Source organism: Rhopilema esculentum, chromosome 10, assembly GCF_057945365.1.
Source record: "Rhopilema esculentum isolate cy_ngs chromosome 10, ASM5794536v1, whole genome shotgun sequence".
In the NCBI taxonomy this organism is placed as follows: domain Eukaryota; kingdom Metazoa; phylum Cnidaria; class Scyphozoa; order Rhizostomeae; family Rhizostomatidae; genus Rhopilema; species Rhopilema esculentum.
The window spans coordinates 15,946,313-15,964,120 of NC_142824.1; the positions used below are offsets into that span (position 1 = coordinate 15,946,313).

Consider the following 17,808-nt stretch of genomic DNA (forward strand, 5'->3'; position numbering starts at 1 on the left):
GTATTTTTGATAGATCAAAGGAGGGTCTGAAAATACCGATGCCAATCAGGGAGCTGGGTTCGCTCATCCATCAGGCAGGTGGGCCCAGGTATGCAGCCCCTTAGTTTTCTTTCATTTGGCTTTGTTTCCCTGTCTTGCCGTTTTGATTCCCCTTTAAGACTGATGGTGATTATTTACGTCTCAATTATGTCAATCATGCCTTCTTTATAGAGAGCTTCAGTTAAGCAGTTGAGTTTTCCAGAATTTATCTTCCTACTGCCAGCTTTTTTAGCTCCATGTCTGAAGCAGCTCTACTGCTGTTGCTCGTTCATTTGTGAATTGTTTGATTCGCTACCTGCGTACCTGTAATATCCTACCTTTGTCTTCTATTTTTAAAGTTTGATTAATTTTCTTCAGAGGGTAAACGATGCTCCAGCCCTTGTCCCACTAACGATAGGGACAACTATCTCAGACAGCAATGCTTCATATTTGGATCTAACTGCGGAAGGTACGTCATATTTATTGGAAAAATTCATCGTGATCCTAGGTCAAATCTTTAGTTTAGTCGATAAAAACGCTTTCGAAGATAAGGAGCTACTTTGCATCTCATCAAGGATAGTTTGTTTTGCTTTTTCATTCAAGTAATTTCTCGTCAATGATTTTTATTCAACAGATGCTCATAACGACCTATCAAATTGCGCGAGCCTTTCGATGTTTTTCATTCTTTCTTTTTAAAAATGCTAATTCCTATCCACTTTTTGTTATTCATGTGAACATCCAGAATTTCACTGCAGGTTGTACCGAACCTCTACTTTCGCTAAATTCGAAAAATATTATCGAAGAATCACCATTTCAAAGAGGGGCACCCTATTCAAGTCACCAAGATGTCAAGACCCGCAAATCAGAGAGTGTTATCTACATTCCGTCGAGTCAAGATGAAACAGAAGCGGAAACAGCAAGGTTAGAGTTTGATGAATGTAACAAAGTTACCACTAAATTACAAAGATCTAAGCCACCCATACCTTGCAAAGTAGCAAGCGCCAATTGCCAAAACAACGGAAATACTTCAGATAATATTTTCTTTACTCTTTACAAAGTTGATGTTTCGTCGTTTGATTCCGAAGCGAATCAAAAGGGTTTCACAGCAAAAAGGACTCCTGTACGTTTAGGAAAGCTAGAAGGCGACGGACACGATGTGGCCTTTGATTATTCAAGCAAAATTGAGCATTTGTCCCCTATCAAAACTGCAGAAAAGCAAAATGTGAAAGAGACAGCTAGCGGGACTGTTTCATGGTTACGCTATAACTCTGTGGCTGCAGGAAACTGCATGAACATTGCAAGTGAGCTTGGGCCTAAACTAAGCGAAAAATATGAAATGCTTAACAACTTCGTAGAGATAAACATAGTTTCGTTAGATGCTGATAAAATTGCAGATGATCTAGCAAATCGATTAAACAGTGACGATAAATTGACAGAAAAATGTAAATCTTTACATGAAACTGTGAGGGAATTGATAAATAACATTTTTGAAAGCCCAAGAAAGAGGCTGCAGGAATTGCCAAAGAAACTGAATTTGATCAAGAGGCCAAAGCAAGTAAAGATATCTATTGACAGTCTTCCTAAGGATAAACTTGATTTTATAATCGGAAGTCCTAAATGTAATGCAAGTTTTGTGGATATCTTAAGCAGTAAGAGATTTTTATTTCTGCAGTTATGTTTATTGGCTGTTATCAGTATTTATTTGATGAGTTTTTACAGCTTAAGATACCCTTTTAGAGTTTCATGATAATTGTTAAAGCTTAGTATTTTTGCCTAAATTTGGTAAAGTTTGATAAATATTTAAATAATAGATGGTTCAAATAAATTATTTTAGTAAAATTTTTGTTAAAGCGAATGCGATAAAGTTACTTTGTGAATTGATATTCCTAAATATCAGTCATTTTAACTCAGTTACTTAGTTTGTAACGTAATTTGCTAAAATCATAATTTTATGGTATCCCGACGGTGACTTAAAATAATTTTTGAAAGAGAGCTGATAAGTTTTATTATAATGTATCGGTAAACTTTTAAAGTAATATCTAGAGTTCTTTAAAGCAGCTCTCCGAAAGCAGCCCTCTTAAACATCCCTCTTAAACAGCCCTCTTAAACAGCTCTCTTAAACAGCCCTCTTAAACAGCTCTCTTAAACAGCTCTCTTAAACAGCCCTCTTAAACAGCCCTCTTAAACATCCCTCTTAAACAGCCCTCTTAAACAGCTCTCTTAAACAGCCCTCTTAAACAGCCCTCTTAAACAGCCCTCTTAAACAGCCCTCTTAAACAGCCCTCTTAAACAGCTCTCTTAAACAGCCCTCTTAAACAGCCCTCTTAAACAGCCCTCTTAAACAGCCCTCTTAAACAGCCCTCTTAAACATCCCTCTTAAACAGCCCTCTTAAACATCCCTCTTAAACAGCTCTCTTAAACAGCTCTCTTAAACAGCTCTCTTAAACAGCCCTCTTAAACATCCCTCTTAAACAGCTCTCTTAAACAGCTCTCTTAAACAGCCCTCTTAAACAGCCCTCTTAAACAGCTCTCTTAAACATCCCTCTTAAACAGCCCTCTTAAACAGCCCTCTTAAACATCCCTCTTAAACAGCCCTCTTAAACAGCTCTCTTAAACAGCCCTCTTAAACAGCCCTCTTAAACAGCCCTCTTAAACAGCCCTCTTAAACAGCCCTCTTAAACAGCTCTCTTAAACAGCCCTCTTAAACAGCCCTCTTAAACAGCCCTCTTAAACAGCCCTCTTAAACAGCCCTCTTAAACATCCCTCTTAAACAGCCCTCTTAAACATCCCTCTTAAACAGCTCTCTTAAACAGCTCTCTTAAACAGCTCTCTTAAACAGCCCTCTTAAACATCCCTCTTAAACAGCTCTCTTAAACAGCTCTCTTAAACAGCCCTCTTAAACAGCCCTCTTAAACAGCTCTCTTAAACAGCTCTCTTAAACAGCCCTCTTAAACAGCCCTCTTAAACAGCTCTCTTAAACAGCTCTCTTAAACAGCCCTCTTAAACAGCTCTCTTAAGCCCAATCTCCAGTGAGAAAAAGTCTTGCGAAATTTCGCTGCGAAATACTTCACGCGACAAATTCCTTTGAATGCTTTTGTTGACCTCACGACATTGGAATGTAAAGTTTGGAAGCGTGACAAAAGAATACGGAATATGATTGGCTGTTGAAGGATTTCGCAAGCGAAAAGCGAAAAAAGTTAAACTCATTTTAACTTTTTTTCGCAGAGAAATTCTTCGCGAGAAATCCCAGCAAAAGATTACTGCGCATGCCTAAGACGTATTTCGCGCGAACTTTTTCGCATTTCGCAGTTTTTTTCTCACTGGAGATTGGGCTTTAAACAGCTCTCTTAAACAGCCCTCTTAAACAGCCCTCTTAAACAGCCCTCTTAAACAGCCCTCTTAAACAGCCCTCTTAAACATCCCTCTTAAACAGCCCTCTTAAACAGCTCTCTTAAACAGCCCTCTTAATCAGCTGAAGGTCTTCAAAATTACTTGATGATAACTGTAAAATAATTCTGTTCTACTTTTCCTAAATTCTCCCATCCTTTAAAGCTGTCCCTAAACACATACAGATTCAAGATATAAAGCACAAAATATTAATTAAGTAAATTATTCTGCTGAAAGTTTTGAACCAAAGCTCAGCATGTTCGTGCATTTTCTGGGAATAAACCCGAGAGCATTTATTCCAACAAGATGTTATCGAGGTACAAATTAGCTGTTAAAAACGTGAAATTTTTAGCAATTTGATCTTTAAAAAAAGAAATTCTTCCCTTTGTTTGTCTATTTTGAATTTTGCTCCTCTGCATTGATTTTCTGGAACTTTTTCTCTTGCAATTTTACATGTAACGTTCATGTTTTGTTTGTAACCTGTCAATCATTGTCTTTATTGCAGTGTGTCTGCGTTGATAGTTTTTCAATATTTTTGCGTTTGTTTGTTTCAAGCTTACCCACTTCATCATTGAGAAAGGTCAAAAACCTGAACTCAAATGAAGAAGATATCCGAAAAGGTACCTTATCGTCGATAGCCAAAATAAAGAGAAAGATTATAAGAAAGTCACCCAGTACTAGCAAGTATATAGGTTCTAAAAGTAACACAGTTGAAAGCCCAAAAACTCTTAGACGTGCGAGTAAAGAGGGGGAGCCTGTTAAATCTCCCAGACAAATGAAGAAAGTGCTGTTTACAGTTGGATGTGGAAGGCCCTTACATCATAACATGAGGCGAAACACGACAGGATCAATGGGCGAGGCATTCTTGATGAGGAGAGCCAGTCTGCCATCACTATCTGTTGATAAAGTCACTAATACAAATAAGCATAATACGGAATTAAAGAGCCTAGCCAATAATATAACAGTTGCTAACAGTAAATGTAGCGAGAGTAACCAACTGTTTGAAGTGCACTTTGTGAGCATGGAGGCAGAAGAGAAAATCTTAAATGAAAAATTTAATATTAACAATGGATATGGCGAATCATTGGAGGATCAAAGTAAAAAGTACGGTAAACGTAAATTTTTAATAATAGTTTAATGTTTTAAAAATTCCACCTGTCATTATGATATCCTAGATACTTATAAGGTATTACAAATCTAGATATTCTAAAAAATGCTGATTTGACTAGATAATCAAATGACTGATCTGTGGCTATCCACAAAATGTTTGATATTCATTCGATCCTGTAAAGTTTTGTTAATAATGGCTTCTCATTCCAGTAAACTAGATTAACATTCAAATTGAAGTCATTTATCTAAGTCATAGAACAATTCCGTATCCATTTCCTAAACAACTTTGAACATGCAAAAGTGATTTTTATTATCGTGTTTTGAACAATAAATTGCGATATATATATATCTTAATAGCGATGTATCGTCTTTTTGAGTATGCAACTAACTTAATAATAATAATTATATAATAATGATACATAATTATACAGGATAGGCCTTTTCAGTACATGTAAAATACTGCTATCAATAAGGGTCTTGTTTAAAGAAACTGTTGACAACGTAAAATTTTTAAAGGTTTGGGGTACGTAAGATTTTTACGTACTCCAAACCATTTTTATCAGTCCTTTTCAATTTGAAACTTACCTTTGCACACCACAAATCATTTTTATCTGTCCTTTTCAGTCTGTAACTTACCCTTGCTTATCACAAGCCATTTCTATCCATCCTTTTTATTCTGTGACTTACCTTTGCATATCGCAAACCATTTTCCAGGCTCCCCATCTGGCTTTACGTATTTCGAACTATTTCGTTGAGTCTTTTTCAATTTGAAATTTTGCTTGATGTACCAAACAATACCTGCTACTTTGCCTGCTACTTTGCATTACTACTCTTTTTCAGTCTGCATCTTAGTTTCAAGTATCATTAACTGCTCTCATGTACTACAGTCTTGCCTGCTTGCTTGCAGTGCATCCAGCCTGCAAGCTAACTTGACATATCATAAATCGTTGTTGATAGTTTCAACAGTGTTCAATTTACCTTGAAACATCACGAGTCGTTGCTGATAGTCTCTTTCAGTCTACGAAATTGCATTGATACAATTGACCTTTTGTATCATGTTTCACGCCCTTTCCTGGCAATATCGTAGCTGCTGTCATGTTACTTGATGTGTTTTTTGCGTTCAACACTCTTCTTATGTTCTTTTATGTTGCCAATGATACCTTCTTGGCTTCTTTAGTTTTCAGGTAACGGCAAGGGCGTCTTTGAGACGCAAGAAGAGCTCAGATGACACTTTAAAAAACAGTCTTTACGAGGCAAGTACTCTGCGATGCATTTTTCCCTCTTGTACTCTAAGGTCCTTAATAGAAGGGGGGTCTTGATAGTTGAGGGGGGGGGTTCAGAAATTTTTCAAAAAATAAATAAGCGGGGGGTCTTAGTAAGGGGGGGGGTCGGAAATGTGAAAAATCTGAAAAATCACGCTATGATTCTTTTTTGGGGTCAAAGAGATTTTCTTCTGAATACATTCGATAGCAAAATGACAATCATCACCATGTAATAATGTATTGTTGTATTACTAAAATAAGCAAACTAATTATTATTGTGTACATCAGTCAGGCCTATGTAAATTTTTTAGGATATCACTACTTTTCTATGTTAAAACGTTTGTACAATGCAACCTCTTCATTTAAGAGAAACTTTACAGAAATTTAACACCTGCAAGATCAAAGGACAAATGAAATAAGGGATATGAATGACTGCATATAAAAATTAATAAACGGGGGGCCCAAATAAGCTCCGGGGGGGGGGTCAGAAAAAAATCAAAAATTAATAAGCGTCACCCCTTCTATTAAGGACCTTAGAGTAAGTTAAATATGATGTCTTTTGCGTCTTTGATCGCTCGGGGGCGATCATGCAAAAGTTATCGTGACTTGGGTCTTGATTTCGCAGAGCCTATGAACCAGTTTTTTATATATTCGTGTATCTTGTGTTCTAAAAGCTGTATCTAGCTTGGTGGTCCAGTCTATAAGGATAGGCCTGAAGAGAGCAAAACCAACTCTGTGCTAAAGCAAAACTCCTTGTTTGTTTCTTGCTTTTTTAATAGTTAAATTTTAAAAGTTTTTTCATTATTTGAAGGAAATAGACAGCTTTTCTCCTAACAGTCAGCATCCACGTTAAGACGTTTTGTTGAGACCACGAGAGAGGTTTTTTTTCATACACGTATATGATCTCATCATTTTGGTACATCCAATTAGTTTCATTTATTAGTTTAATAAAGAAGCCAATTAACAGAGGAGGAAACAATACTCAGAATATGACCAATTACGTTTTAATCTCTTTTCAGATCAGATATATTTTTTCCAAAGAAAATGTTTCTTCTACAGCCAACGACTTATCATAAAAACTTTCTGCTTTGAAGGAAGATTCGTTTTGAAATAAAAAGTTAGAAATTCCTCCATTTAACAATGACTTTACAACTCCTTCAAGTTTCAAGCAATTATCTTTGATTCATTTGAGGGCATCCAAACGGGTGTTGGTTTTGTTCCGTTGCATAAATCTTGTATGTTGAAATGTGATTCGGTAAATGGATCTTCTGACTGGCCCGTAAACAATCTCAACAGGATTTTTTTTGATTATATTAGTTGGTCTATTTTATAAAATATCAATAGAAAAAATGAACAAAACTAATGTGATTGCAAATCTTTGTTTCTGTTGTAGCAGTCGAAGAGTTTGGGAACTGATAACATTAAAGGTATTTTGCTAAGTGTATTTTTCGTATTTATAATTCTAGGACTAAATACTATGTTTTGTTGTTCTTGGCAATAGCCACTGCTGACAATAAGCCAAATTCCTCGATTATCTGTTTGGCATTTTGGATGCTCTAATTTATCCTGCATTCTATTTTAGATAACGAGGCAAATGAAGTGGATTTGGATTCCATGGACGAGGAAGAGGATGAGGACGAAGATGGCGAAGAGTTAACAGACAGTGATGATTTTCATTCGGACCACGCGCCTGAAGGCGGGGATGATGAGTTGCTCCTGTCGCTGCTTGAGCAGCATTTCGATTATTTGGCTGAAGACATGCCAAACGAGGCTGATGCTAAGGAAGAGCTATATCAGGTTAATTCTAGTCCTGGGAGCGAACAGAAGCAGAAGAAAGGTCAAGGCTTTTTGAGTAGATGTCGTTCAAGTATTTCTGCAAAATTTCTATCCAGATCACAGAAGACAGGGTAAGATTCTCTTTTTTCATCAATTTACTTTTCAAAAAAATGACAACCCTATTTCACCGTTTTTCATCAAGTCTGATAGTCCTCATTTGGGCCTCTCCAATCGACTGGTTTTTTGAATCTAGTTTTATGTCACGCAGCATTTGTCTTTTGAATCTAGTTTTATGTCAGGCAGCATTTGTCTTTTGAACAAGTTTGTGAGAGTTTTAAAGAAAAATGAGCTTTTATAATTGGATGGCATTCGTCATTTTCTTCATAATGGTTTAGATCTGGATCTGAAATTGATCTTATTTGTATCAGATGTTTTCTAATGCATCTGTTGTTTTACTTCATCATTGATTCATTTGTATGAAACGACAGTATATCCGTCTTATGTACCCGTATTAATGATTTCAAGAGTCATCTAGACGTTGCTATAAAAGTCAATTTTGTTTTATTATTTAGAAGACGTATTCGTAGCGTATTTAGAGTTTTTATTTCTTTTTTATTAAAATGTTCTTCTTTCTTTTTACGTCAGGAAGAATTCTCAAATTTCAGAAGATCAGAAGAAACGTATTGATATGGTGAGCTACCTGAACCATGTCGCTCCTTTGAATAACTTTCTTTGTTTCTTAACTCATTAGCTTTGTCGTATATTGAATTAATCCATGTTCAATTTGTATTTTTATATTTAATATTTACACAGTACTCTATTCAATTTCCATACAATGTTTAATTTCATATGTAAATTAGGTGTGCCCAAGATAATAACTAGACGACGGCCGTTCTCCAGAAGGTTTGTTTGGTTTATTGGCTTACTGAAGAGTAGGTGTTGAAAGCAAATATTATGAAACCATTAGTGTAACCCGGTTATACAAAATTTCAATCTATCCAACTATAATTCTTGATTATCTTTATTGTAGCTTAAAAGGGTAATGGACCAAAATCAAAACTATGGATCATCAGGTTTACGCGCAGGCAACTCAAAAGAGGCTCGAAGGATGAAAAAGCTAATGGCCCAGTCAGAACCGAATCTTTCCATCGGGGTGAGCAGCTTATTGAATAAAATGTTATCAGATGAAATGTCACAAACACTTGCTAGACATTATTCTTAGTAGATAAAAACTAGCAAGAGGAGCATGTGTGTACCTCAAGCAAACACCAAAGCCAATTTTTAGCTGATTTTGCCTGTATTTTGTTGCTGCTTTTTGTTGTTGTCGTATTGTCCATTCAATCTTCTTTTGGCTTTTTGCTACAATGAATTCCATGGCTCAAAATCGATTTTTCTTCTATTTCAGAAAGCAAAGCTTTCTGTGTCATATTTTTTTATGTTTCTATTTCATTTGTTATTCTTTTCAGGAGGGCTGTCCTTCAACATAAGCTGGTTTGCAAGAAAACCCTGATAAAAACATTTGATTTAAAAGCTGTTTATTAGATCAAATCATGAAACCAGTTTAACGATTTTTAAATATTATGTACAACAAAGTGATGGAAGGATTAAAAATTAACAGAAGACTGACAATGTAAAACATGTAAAACTGACAATGAAAAAACTTAACTGGTGTATGTCAAAATAAATGCACTGAATTTGCTTTGCTCTGTGCCAGTAGGCGACTGAATGTTCTTTTAGTTGTTGAATTTGTTCTTTAATGGTATCTCTTCCAGATCGCACCTCAAAGCAAAACGGGTCGCAAGACAAATCATCGGAGAGGCTCTGGGATTTCGGCTGACAGCAGCAGTGAGCTACGTGTGATTAAAGAAAAAAAGATTCCAGAGGACGATTTCCAATCAAGGGACCGGGTAAAGTATTTGAGAGCCAGCAGTACTTCTTCAGCAGAGCATGAAAAATCTGCATCTGAGTTGATAAATTTGTTCAACCTAAGAAGCAGTACCCCGAAACATAAACTAGACCTTCCTTTTAGCCAAGTGGGTAAGCCTATCAAATCATATAAGCAAAGAAGCAGTCCTGGGGTCTCCCCTGTCTCTTCTCCAACGAAATTGAAACAAAGCTGGAACCAGTTGAAGGAAGATAAAACGCATGAAGGCATTCCAGCCAACTCGATGAAAGAAGGGGCTGTTAAAAGAAGACCTAAGGCTGATGATCGACCAAGGTTTCGAAGCCGTCCAAAGTCTCTTGTTTTACCTTTACAAACGTCTCTCGATGAAATGATTGAAGTCCACTGCAGCAAAACTAATTCTGACTCTGAGTTGAATGATGACTGTAAACTAGAGAGCAAAAAGAAAGCACATACCCGTGTGGATGATGAGAAGCCTGGTAAATACGCAGAATCTTCTCAAAGCAAAGTTAACTCAAATAAGGCATCGGTTATCGTCCGGCCGATAGAAATAGAGGCTGATGACAGTCTAGAAAGCTCTGCAAGGAAATCAACTTTAGATAACACAGTGATTTTCAATGATGGAAAGAACATGGAAGTAGCAAATGAAGCGCCTTCGCAAGATCGTGTGGGGTGTATTGAGGCTCATGCCGGCACTACAACGTGTACTTCAGAGAACCAAGCAACGTTAAACGTGAAGCTTGTTGTCAGAAGCAAAGAAGTTGCTCCTGCCAGAGAAGAGCCACAAAGAGAGGAAGGCGAAGCAAACGAGGAAGCGAAACCGAAACACGATAATGAAAAGGTTAATCATTTTCTTTTTAAACGACACAGCTGCTTCAGGAACAAAACGACTATCTTGATCAAATTGGTAACAAACGTGAAGATGGCAATCAAATTTAATGTAGAGCAGATATTTATGTATCGGTTGATTGTTATCTACTTTGTATTTAGCCGCTTTTTATTTACTTCTTTTTGTGTTATTTTGTCCATAGATAGAGACAGCTTCAGATGAACCATCATCTTCAACTCCGACGGAGACTGGGGGTACTGAGTTATTTTGCTTTTAGCTATTATTTGTATATTTCTTCTTATTTTTTAGTTGGTATATTTTCCATTTTTTGCTGTCTACCTTTTGCAGATGGTATGATTATTTTGCGTCGTGAAATGATTGTCTCTTATTTGGGTATTGTCTTCGCTTTTTATGATGAAAACCAGCCTTTTGTTAGATGAAAACGCCACAAACGCTGTTCCTTCGCCGACAGAAGCTGCCGCAAATGTTACCCTTTCTTTTTTACCTTGCTATTTGTATTTTTCTTCCTTTGTCCTGCATTTTCCATTCTATTTGCCCCTGTCATCCAAACGGATCTGTTTCAACACGAGTATCGTATGTTTCAAAACAAGTACAGACAGAATACAGTGATGCCTAATTACCCAAAATGCTGCTTTCACCATTTCGTGTGCAGGTTCTGATAATTTTTTAACATCTTGTGTCAGTCAATATTTTCGTAATTATATATGATAATTTGCTTTTGTTTTTAGCATTGCTAATAACAGAATGTCAAGCAGCTGTCAGTCACTTGTTGGCATCCTTTGATGCAATATCAAATTTTCAAGAAAAGGTACAAACATTCTACTCTTTGCCCCCGATCGTGCGTTGATGTTAGCTGTAGACCATTTCATTCTGTAAATATGCCCCGAGAGAGCCATGCTGCAAAATGTGATGGCAAACTAACGATTGCAAGATTTTTTTTATTTCGTTTTAAGAAGGCATTATTATTTTATGATTAACTTTTATATCTTTGTAATTTAATTTTATGATTTTCCAGGTGTTCAAAAGTGGAGACGTGAAAAATAAGGATGAAATTGTAAATATGCTCTCGAGCACTTATTGTACAGTTGCTAACGTTTTGACAAAGCAACAAAGGAACCTCACAAATGTTTCTGTTGCTATTACTGATGCTGGAATCGACATACAGGCCAAGCAGGTTGCATCGTCAATTAGAAATATGGAGGAGAGCCCTAGTTCTACTGCTGATAAAACGAAGCAAGTTGTTGGCCTATTGGAACAGTATTCTGATGCCATCGTTAGATTAGTTGAAGTAAAGCTTGCGAATAAATCGTGAATTTTACAAGTTACATAGAAATTTTTCAAATTCAAAGCCAGGTAGCTTTCGCTTATTCTTGAACAATGGCAGTTGCCTTTTTCTTTTGAAACCAGCCGGAAAAAAATATTTTTGTATAGTTTAACATGAAGTACGATTCTTCGAACATTGTTACAAGTTTTACTTTATGCCGCGAACAGATCTTTAATCAGTAGGGGTGGGTGTTTCACGAACCATTGCAAAGTACTTTAGTATATTGAGAAATTTTGAAAGATGGTTAAAGAATATTCCGATCTTCGCCTGCGTTGAGACAAATTCTGCTTACGTGACATTCTAACAGCTTTTGTTTGGCCAGTTTCTAGTTCTATTCGAAGAATGGGCCCTAGTAAACGAATCTGTTCAATGCATTAACGTATTCTTCCGTTAGAATAATATGCCGTTCAGGTCAGCTATTTATTTAAAATATTTCGATAACGTCAGTAGCAGCAAAGCAGCTGGATAATTGACACTCGTTCGTCTTTCAAATCAGCAACGAAAATTTTCGTTTTTCCTGTTAATTGAAAATTGTTGTTTAAAGAAGTGTCGTTTTGTTAGTTCCCGTAACACAAATTGTGTTTAAGGATTAACAATGTTTCGTCACATGATGTGCTTAACTGAGTTTCGGTCCATTTAGTTCTTTTTGATTATCTTTTTCATATAATTTTGCATGAAATTTTACCAACAACACCTCGATGAGCTCGCACGACTATGAACTTTCATTTAGTGATGACGCAACAACTGTACTTTCGCTAGAAATATCACAATGCTAAACACAGACGAATAGTAAAAGGTGCAAACTGTTTTGAGGGGCGCAAATTAATTTTTTTTGGAGGAGAGTGGGTGTCAGGACAGGCATGAACGACTCGCTTACGAAATGGACCGACCCCTAAAAACCAATCCAAGCAGATAAATACAATTAAAATGTAAAAAGAATACGTTTGAGGAAATGGCAAGAGACATCGCACTTTGAAAAATTGGGGAACCCATTCTCTTTGGAAATGTAGTGGCCTTTTTGTACTTTTTAGGGGTACCTAAAGATACCAGATGAAATAATTATCTTTGTTTTGCTGTAAATGTTCTTTAAGAGCAGTCTCTTGTATGGAAGATACAGCACTAATGGGGCACACAAGTCCTGAAGATACACTATGCAAGAAAGGTTCGGGGGCATGCTCCCTCGAAAAATGTGAGTTTCAAGGCCTCTTGCTTGGCTCTGATGGCCTCCTGACCACTGACCAAATCCCCCCTTAACCCCCAATTTGCGTCCCTGACTGTTTCATCCAGAGTAATTTTGGCTATTAGAGATCTCTTTTATAATGGGGTAGCAAGAATAGCAGCGTCTTGGAACCCGATTTGTCTAGAGCAACTCGGAGCCTCGATTCTGAGTGTTTTTCAAGATACCCTAAAATTGAGAGCCAAGTGAGGCTTTAATATTTCGACCTTGTCAAGTATATCTTCTTGCGTCCACTTCCTTGCTAATTTGCTTTTAAAGACAACTGTTATTGCAATCTTTATTTAAGTAAAAATATGAACACGCGAAATAGAGTGCAACCAATTTGTGGTAGAATCTAATTCGTAAGGAGCAGGTAAATTGTGGTAGAAGTAAGTTGTAGTTTTATAGAATTTAAGAGAATAAGCATTGTAAATATTTTTGAAGGTGTGTGAATTTTAAGTTTCCTTGCAAAAGAAGGAAGTTCAACAATTGATTTACAATTTTGCTTTGTTTTCTTGCAACTGCTTTCATCTTCTTATTAGATTCACAAAGTCTGATGTAACGAAATCTAAATACAGCACTAAAAGTATCCTAAAGCTAGAACCAAAATTTCAACATTTATTTTACTTTTTCAAGAAACATTCACGTGAGTGCTTCAGCAATTATTTAATAGGTATGCTAAAATCCACACCAACTCACGGAACTTGTGGACTTGGCATCAGAAACGAAAGAGGAGAAACTCTCATCGACTTCTGTAAAGTAAACAATCTTGTCGTAGCCAACACGCTTTTTGATCAGCATCCAAGAAGACTGTACACTTGGACATCGCCTGACAGAACGATCAGAAATCAAATCGACTACATCATGATCGAACAGAAGTGGAAAAGCTGCCTGAAAGATGCAAGAACTCTACCAGGAGCCGACTGCAACAGTGATCACCAACTTCTGTCCGCCAGGATCCGAATGCGACTGAAGAAATTAGATCAACCACCACCAACGCTACGTCTAGATTTCTCCACTCTAGGCGAAAAGTACAAGATTGACATTAACAACAAATTCGAATCCCTGCTAGAGTGTGAAACTGAAGAAATTCCCCCTAACGACTTCTGGAAGTTAAGCAAGGAATGTCTAGTCGAAGTTGCAAAGCAAACTATCCAAAAGCGAAAAAGATAAAAAATGATTGGATCTCAGAAGAAACAAGAGCAGAAATCGAGAAACGAAGATGTCTGAAAGGAACAACCGACGAATACAAAAAGCAAAATGCAACAGTACAAAGAATGATGAGAAAAGACAAAAATCAGCAAATAGACAGAGTCTGTAAGAAAATTGAAGAAAACTCCATAACTAATTCAACCAGAGATCTGTATCGAGGAATCAAAGATCTGACCAAAAAGTTCAAACCAGCCATTGACACAATAAAAGATGAAAACGGTAATGCTTTGTGCAATGGAGATGATGTCAAAGAAAGATGGAAGTCATATTGCGAAGATCTGTATAAAATTAATGACAACTTAGCACACGACAACTTTGCGTTCGACCAAACCGAAGAAGAACCGCCCCCTCTGCGGAGTGAAATCCAGAAAGCCATAAATGATTTGAAAAACAACAAAAGCACAGGTATCGACGAAGTGGCCGCGGAACTTGTTAAGAACGGTGAAGAGAATGTCGTCGAGTTTTTCCATGTTCTCTGCAAAAAGATCTGGAAAGATAGAAAATGGCCAGAGGATTGGATTACATCAGTTTTTGTACCCATCCCAAAGAAAGGAGACGTTTTAGAATGCTGTAACAACAGAACAATATCTTTAATCAGCCATTGCAGCAAGATCCTTTTAAAAGTTATAGCCGGTCGTCTGAAAGGTAAACTAGATGAAGAAATTGCAGATGAACAATGTGGATTTCGTGCAAACAAAGGCACACGAGATCAAATTCTAAACTTGAAGCTGATAATGGAAAACACAGAGAGCGGTGCCATAACCTGTATATGTGCTTCATAGACTACTGGAAGGCATTTGACACAGTCGACCACGAAACACTGTGGAAAGCACTGTTTGAGATGGACTTTCCAACGCACATCATCCATCTCATAAAAGATCTTTATGACAAACAGAAAGCAGTTGTAAGAACCACTTATGGCATGACAGATTTCTTCAACATCGGTCAAGGAGTCCGCCAAGGTTGTATACTGTCGCCGCATCTTTTTAATGTCTACTCTGAGAAAATTATGCGAGAAGCTCTAGACGGATTCAAGGGATCCATAAAAGTGGGAGGAAGAACCGTCAGTAACCTTAGGTACGCTGATGACATTGTCCTTATTGCTGGATCCATGCAAGAGCTGGAAGACCTCGTCACAAGAGTCAAAGTAGCAAGCGAGCAGGCAGGACTGATGCTAAACACGCAGAAGACGAAAGTCATGAAGATGGCTGGTGATCCAGACAACATGGAAATGCGAGATCTTGCTGTTAACGGCGAAGTCATTAAAACAGTGGATAATTTTATTTATCTCGGTGCAAACTTTACTAACGATTGCAATGACAGCAAAGAAATCAGAAGAAGGTTGGCCATAGCAAGAAGTGCAGTAGTAAGCCTCAGCAACATTTGGAAAGACCGCTCGATCACACTCCAATCAAAAATCCGAATCCTCCATACGCTAGTATTCCCTGTAGCAACTTATGGATGTGAATGTTGGGTCCTCAAGAAGTGTGACAGGAACAGACTGACGTCCTTCGAGATATGGTGTTACAGAAGAATTATGCGTATAAGTTGGAGAGAAAGGAAAACGAACGAATGGGTCCTGGAAAGGATCGGCCAAGCAACCCTCATAAACAGCATCAACAAAAGGAAGTTATCTTTTATTGGCCATGTTGCGAGAAGTAAAGGCTTGGGAAATGACATTCTTTCGGGAATGGTGGACGGAAAGAGGAAACGAGGAAGACCACGAAGGAAACTGGAAAACGACGTGGAAGATTTACTGGGAATGACCATGGCCGAGCTGCTTCGGAAGGCGCAAGACAGGGACACTTGGCGGACAACCATTGCGTGTGCCACGGCGGGTCAGCCTTGACCCTTCCGTTACTGATGATGATGATGCTAAAATGACCAGTAATGTCTTTTGAATATCTTTGTGATATTCTATACCAATAACCAACATCATTTTTAAGGGTCCGTTAAACCTTGATTATTTAGCTAAAACCTAGCTCACATCTCCAAGCCCTGATTCTTAGGATTAGTGTCATTTTTTGTACAAGTCTGATTTTTAGACTCTCTGGCTGTCAAGGTTTCCATACTAGATTTGCGCTTTTAAAAAATACTATTAAAAAGCGTGCGCCAAAGGCAGCCCTAATCCGAGCAGCACCTGGTGGAAGTTAATATCTAGCAAAACATGCAACCTAATTAAGTAGCAATCCTTGATAACCGAGATGGGTGTGTCCTTGGTAATTCCAATAATATCACCTGAAGGGTGACATTAAGTTGAAATGGTTCGCAAAAATTCATTTGCTTTGAGCATCGTAAGCTTTTCGAGCCAATGTATCAATGGAAGATATGCTTGTAACCGGATTTTTTATCTCGATGCCTTACGGCCTGTTTTTACGGAGAAAATCATGTTTTATTTTTCTAAGGCAAACGATTATTTATTTTTTGTGTTCTATTTTTATGGCAAACGAGCCAGCCCGATTAGGGAAAATCAAACTGCATGAGAGGAAAGGCCTATGTTGTACCTATTTGGTATCGCCCATCTCGGAGTTCGCGACGCAGTCATTCTATTGTTTTATAGCTAATTAAAAATCCCTCAGGTGGAACTAACCAACGAAAAAGAGCAACTCGGGGGGCTGCAAAGGGGCAGGTAAACTGAATTTTGGAAAAAGAGGGTACGTGCCCACTGTTCCCCCGGTTCCTACGCTTTTCTTTGAAGTCAAGACTTGACTGATATGTCGAACATATGCGAGCCAACGTTGTTAGCAATTTGAAATCAGTTCAGCATAATCATGAAAGTTTAAGAGATCTAATCAACGAAACAATTTCTGTTGGTCAAATTGCTTTGTCAAGCGATTTTCAGTTCTCATCAAGATGGATAATATTGACTTTTGTCTTGCATGTAGGCATCATTAATAGCTACATGCTTGTGTTTTGCATGTAGACAATCAAGAGATGCTTGAAACCTAGATTTTATTAGCATTCAAAATATCTATATGAATCAGTATTGCTCGGAAATCAATTTCTTGAAAAAGGGCACTTTGCTGTTTGTATATCATACATCATATATACGATGACACTAGGCTGATAAAATCGCCCACAAGCAGTGGCGAAATGGACTAAGGTTTCCTTTAGTTAAAAAACTGAGGAGCCCGAAACCAAAATTTGCTCCACGTTATTTTACTCTGAAGCTGGTATTTTGGATATAATAAACGAGTTCAAGGGGCCGCCAGCCTCTATGAAACATCAGTGCAATTGAATAGAATGTCTCTTGATCAGTATTCAATGTTTTGCCTACCGTATTTCCTCGAAAATAGGCCGACTCTCGAAAAAAAGCAAATTCAAAAAATTGCTTGATATTTTACCGAACCACGATCAAGAAGGTCAAATGTTAGGATTACATAATTTTTACATTCATACTCGCATTTTGAGTCAAAACCTATTCATGATATTTTGGATTCCAGTTGCAAAAATCGATTTCCCTTCTAGAAACACATGCTTTTATATCGCCACGATTTATAGATAGGGCGAAAAATCGACTTGGCCACCCCACGGAAAACATGGCCACCCCAGGGAAAACATAGCCACCCCGCCACTGGTGAACAAAGCACGAGCTCCTTGTGAAATTAACCCTGATTGAATTTAATTTAATCTTCAAGAAATGGTTTTTCTTCTTTGTCTTCTTCTTTTGCCCTCTTTACTGAATATAGTAACCACAATCCTAGATTTTGATGTGCAAGGCTTCCTTTTTGTAGACACCTTGTTTGCCAC

General features: G+C 37.5%; 1 protein-coding gene and 1 long non-coding RNA gene across 6 annotated transcripts in view; one reads left to right on the forward strand and one right to left on the reverse strand.

Moving 5' to 3' along the window:
• The window catches only part of LOC135684362 (WD repeat-containing protein 62), a 31,690-nt gene extending 18,344 nt beyond the window's left edge, over nt 1-13,346 (forward strand). The window contains exons 30-43 of one of the 5 annotated variants that reach the window (XR_016144115.1): nt 14-88; nt 397-487; nt 774-939; nt 3,961-4,509; nt 5,693-5,768; nt 7,171-7,204; nt 7,360-7,684; nt 8,199-8,244; nt 8,584-8,706; nt 9,326-10,297; nt 10,488-10,539; nt 11,035-11,114; nt 11,322-12,894; nt 13,058-13,346. Coding sequence is in view for 4 of the 5 variants with exons in the window: in XM_089110417.1 (XP_088966543.1) it covers nt 14-88; nt 397-487; nt 774-939; nt 3,961-4,509; nt 5,693-5,768; nt 7,171-7,204; nt 7,360-7,684; nt 8,199-8,244; nt 8,584-8,706; nt 9,326-10,297; nt 10,488-10,539; nt 11,035-11,114; nt 11,322-11,618 (2,886 nt within the window). In the remaining variant the exon portion in view is untranslated. Of the gene's footprint in view, nt 1-13; nt 89-396; nt 488-773; nt 940-3,960; nt 4,510-5,692; nt 5,769-7,170; nt 7,205-7,359; nt 7,685-8,198; nt 8,245-8,583; nt 8,707-9,325; nt 10,298-10,487; nt 10,540-11,034; nt 11,115-11,321 lie in introns of all 5 variants that reach the window. The other 4 variants (XM_089110418.1, XM_089110417.1, XM_089110419.1 and 1 more) reach the window with 4 other exon arrangements.
• The window catches only part of LOC148959503 (uncharacterized), a 228,097-nt gene that overhangs the window by 147,496 nt on the left and 62,793 nt on the right, over nt 1-17,808 (reverse strand). The gene's annotated exons all lie outside the window — the stretch shown is intronic.